Here is a 4,507-nt window from a genome sequence, read left to right on the forward strand (position 1 = left end):
AATGGTGTTTTTCACAGACCTAGAAAAAACTCTCCAAAACTTCATATGGAATAATAAAAGATCCCAAATAGCTGCAGCAATCCTGAGAAAGAATAACAAAGTTGGAGGGATCACAATGCCAGATATCAAGTTATATTACAAAGCCACTGTTCTCAAAACTGTGTGGTGCTGGCATAAGAGCAGACATATAGACCAATGGAACAGAACAGAGAACCCAGAAACTGACCCAAGCCATTACCTAGTATGCTCAATTAATATTTGACAAAAGAGGCAAGAGCATACAATGGAATCAAGGCAGTTTCTTCAATAAATGGTATTGGAAAAATTGGTCAGATACATGCAAAAATATGAAACTAGGCCACCAAGTTACACCATACACAAAAATAAACTTATATTGGATAAAGGACTTAAAGGTAAGATGGAAGACCATTTTTTAATTTTATTTTAATATTGTTTCATAAATATCAAAGCTCTTGAGGTTTTATATAAATATTATTGCTTATCCTATATAATAAAAGGGTAATATGCAAATAGAACAGTTGTCTGTTTAACCAAAGCGTAATATGCTAATGATATGCTAAGGCCACTCAGCCCGTAGCTATGACATGCACTGACCACCAGGGGGACAGATGCTCAATGCAAGAGCTGCCAAGCCACAGCAGCTTTGCAGAGTGCCCTCTTGCACTCCGGGACCCCTCGGGGGATGTCAGACTGCTGATTTCAGCCCGATCCCCACAGGCCTGGCCAAGGGACTCCACTGGTGCACAAATCCATGCACCAGGCCTCTCGTAGACATATACTTAGGTATCTACTCCCACTGCTCTAAGTTCTCACAGCCCATTTTATTTTTCTCACGGCTCTTCTCCCAGTTTGCATTGATATATTTATTACTGAAGTATTTGATCCCCATCAGTCACACTAGAATGTAAGCCCCATGTGTCTGTCTGGCTCACCACTGCATCCCCAGGACCTGAGGCCAGTGCAGCACAGAACAGCTGCTTAATAAATATTTTCTGAATAAACTGGTAAATAAGATCAGACCAAAGGGCCTTAAACACTAGTTTGGGCAGTTTGGAGAATCTTTGCTTACAAAGCACTCCACCTTGCATGCTGGTATGAGGAGTGCGCACAGCCTTGGTGAGTCGGCTTCCATATGTACATGCTGGACTCAAAACAAGTCCAAGTCAAGACCTGCAGCAGGCAGGGCACTGAGCATAGAACAAACCGAATTCTACTACTGACTTCCAGGCTTCGTAAAGTTGATTTGACTCCCTGCCTAGAGAATGGTGAGTGATGTGCCTCTGAAAAAAACTACAACAAAAATAAAAAATGTGTTAACCTGGTTTATTCATTTATTCATTCATTCCCTCAGAAAATACTACACATGCGAGGTCAAGCCAGGGCCTTCAGAATCCCTTTAAGCCTCTAGGGCAGTGGTCAGCAAACTCATTAGTCAACAGAGCCAAATATCAACAGTACAACGATTGAAATTTCTTTTGAGAGCCAAATTTTTTAAACTTAAACTATATAGGTAGGTCCATTGTTATTAACTTAATTAGGGTACTCCTAAGGCTTAGGAAGAGCCACACTCAAGGGGCCAAAGAGCCGCATGTGGCTCACGAGGAGCAGTTGGCCGACCACGGCTCTACGGTTTTTACAGAAATGAATGAGTTAATGATACACTTTAAGATCTGGATGGATCTCACAAATATATTGCTGAGGAAAAGGACCAGACATATATGGGTGCATGCATAGTATATGATTCCATTTCTAAAAAGTTCAAAAGGGGCAGAACTAAAGGTGATGCTACTGGTCAGCAAAGTGGTCATCTTTGTGGCAGAAAGGTAAGTTCCCAGAGCACAAAGGGGACTTCTAGGGGGCTGGTGATGTGCTGGTTTCTGATCAGGATGGTGGCCCCACAGGTGTGTCTGCTTAGTGAAAATTCATTCTGCCACATGGACAAGATCTGTTCATTTTCCTATAAATTTTAAGTTTGTTGAAAAATAATTAAATAAAAATGAAACCTCCTCAGAGCCCAGCTGGAAAACAAGTGGCTTAGAAAGCACAAGGTTCTATTTCACTGACCCACTTAGCTGCCACCATCAGAACCCCTGGGCTACCCGCAAGCTTATGACAGGATGACAGGTACTCACGAGGCTTTGATGAGCAGCTGCTCTCTCTCTTGGAGCTCACGCTTCAGGCTTTCTACTTCCACCTTGAGCTCGATATTCTTTCAGACGAGATTAGGGGAGGAAAAAGAAACAGTGTAAAAACACAGGACAAACGAATGTCTACTGTGGGGAAACGGCTTTCGGCGTGGACTGACTACGCCATGCTCATAATAGGCAGCCGTTAGATTCAAAATCTCATTAGCCTCAGGGCACTGGGAAAAGGGAATTATTAAACACTGGTGGTCTCCAAAGAAAGCCCCGGATTTCTCAAGACTTGGAACAATTATGTAAATTTTCCAAGCTTCTAACAGCCAGAGCATTCAAACATTGAGGCATAAATGTCATACAAGAGAGGCCGATTTAAAAATTGTTTGCCCTCCACCAAGCAAATTTACAAGCAATTTCGCAGTTTGCCTTTACCATTCTAAGGCAATTACTTCTGGTTGTTTACCATCATGCATGTCCTGGTTGTAGAAGTGGAAACATTTTACAGCTTAAAAAAAATGAAACACGTGGCTGGATAAATGGGAACTCGTCATTGCCTATCTCCTTTCAATCTAAGATTTCAGGGTATTCACTTACAAAAGAGCCACAACCACGCAGGGCACGCTGTCAGTAAGGGACACCACAATGTTCTCCAACCAACCATCTTCCTCTTAACTGACTGGAAGGAAGGGAGTCACACATGACCTTGGACTCATCATTCACATGAGAATCCAAAGACAGAGTCTTTGGCAAGTGGATCACAACGTGAGACAGTTGGGGCAGTGGATGCCTTCTCAAACCAGTCCACAAATGTATCCCAGACGGAATATTAGATGAATTTACATAGTAGAAACAGAGATGTGGGTGCATGGTTTGCAGAGAACTGCTATAAATCTAGGTTTCCTTTGAAATCTTGCTCCTGTTTTATTTTAGTAAGTCATGCCAATTTTACATTCTACTCCACTAAACATGTTCATCACTTTAAATAAAAATAACACATCCAGCCCAACTGGTGTGGCTCAGTGGTTGAGTGTCAACCCATGAACCAAGAGGTCACCAGTTCAATTCCCAGTAGGGGCACATGCCCAGGTTATGGACTCAGTCCCCAGTAGGTATTGTGCAGAAGGCAGCTGATCAATGATTTTCTCATCATTGACGTTTCTCTCTCTCCTTCTCCTTCCTCTGTCTAAAATTAATAAAAATATTTTTAAAAAACATAAAACTTCCAGTAAAATTTATAATATCAGAGGTCATCCCTCCCGCCTTTCAGCCAAATAGCTGTAGGATATACCCAGTTTGAGAAGTCAGCCAGAAAGGCATGGTCATGGGCTTGAGACCAGAAGGATGTGGGTTCAAATTCTGCCTCCACTCTTCACCAAGAGGAAACTGTAGTAGTCAGTAACTGCTCGTGTATTCATTCCTTCACTTCATAGACATTCACCAGTCCCTGTGATGGGCCAAGCACTGGGCTAAGCACTGAGGACCCTGGTATACAAGGCAGACACAGCCTGCCTTCATGCTAACGTCAAACAGAAACTTGGAAGTGTGAGCCTATAACTGTCTGCAGAAGCAGAAGCCCAGGATGTGAGGATGTAAGGTTTCTCCTCTCAGTTCCCCATGTGACAAATGAAAATCAATAAGCCACCTGACATGGGAAATTTTAGGACTAAGCGAGCTAACGCATGCGAGCAGCCTAAAGACAAGGCTCAGAATGTACTATTGTCTTCAACGCCAAACAACAGGAACTACAGAAGTCATCCACACAGCAGAACTTTTTCCAGAAGAAGTGATCTTTGATAAAGGACACTGAGTGACAGTGCACAATGTTTTCAACTGCGGTTTTGTGAAAAAAACAGAAACACCCTTCAACTGAGGAATCCTTGCCAGTCTCAGAAGGGCAGAGAACTGTGTAAGAGCTGATAGCACAGATTCTGAGTGCTATACTTTCTGATGAATCAACTGGCACGCCAGCCTAGCGAGTTTAAAAGAACAGAGAGCTAATGTGTCCACTAGACTATTTTTCACAAGCCCAACACCTTAAGTTATAAACTTATATACATGGAAATCATTATTTTGAAACCAAAAATCAAGATACCTTATTAGCATAAAATGAAATAACATTATAAAAAAAGAACAGCCGGGTCAGGTGGCTTGGTTAATTGGAGTATCATCCTGTACACTAACGGGTTGAGGCTTCAATTCCCAGTCAGGGCACATGCCTAGGTTGTGGGTCAATCCTCAGTCAGGATGCATATGGGAGACGACTGATTGATGTTTCTCTCTCACATTAATGTTTCTCTCTCTCTCTCTCTCTCTCTCTATCTCTCTCTCTCTCTCTCTCTCTCTCTCAC

The 4,507-nt window shown here is 42.4% G+C and overlaps 1 protein-coding gene across 9 annotated transcripts in view; it reads right to left on the minus strand.

Moving 5' to 3' along the window:
• The window catches only part of CDK5RAP2 (CDK5 regulatory subunit associated protein 2), a 159,955-nt gene that overhangs the window by 122,829 nt on the left and 32,619 nt on the right, over window positions 1-4,507 (minus strand). For 8 of the 9 annotated variants that reach the window (XM_015570625.1, XM_006773982.2, XM_006773981.2 and 5 more), the window contains one exon: window positions 2,154-2,230. The exons of the other annotated variant lie outside the window; for it this stretch is intronic. In XM_015570625.1, the coding sequence (XP_015426111.1) occupies window positions 2,154-2,230 (77 nt within the window). The remainder of the gene's footprint in view (window positions 1-2,153; window positions 2,231-4,507) is intronic. 9 annotated transcript variants of the gene reach the window in all.

The sequence above is a fragment of the Myotis davidii genome, unplaced genomic scaffold (genome assembly GCF_000327345.1).
Source record: "Myotis davidii unplaced genomic scaffold, ASM32734v1 scaffold964, whole genome shotgun sequence".
Lineage (NCBI taxonomy): Eukaryota > Metazoa > Chordata > Mammalia > Chiroptera > Vespertilionidae > Myotis > Myotis davidii.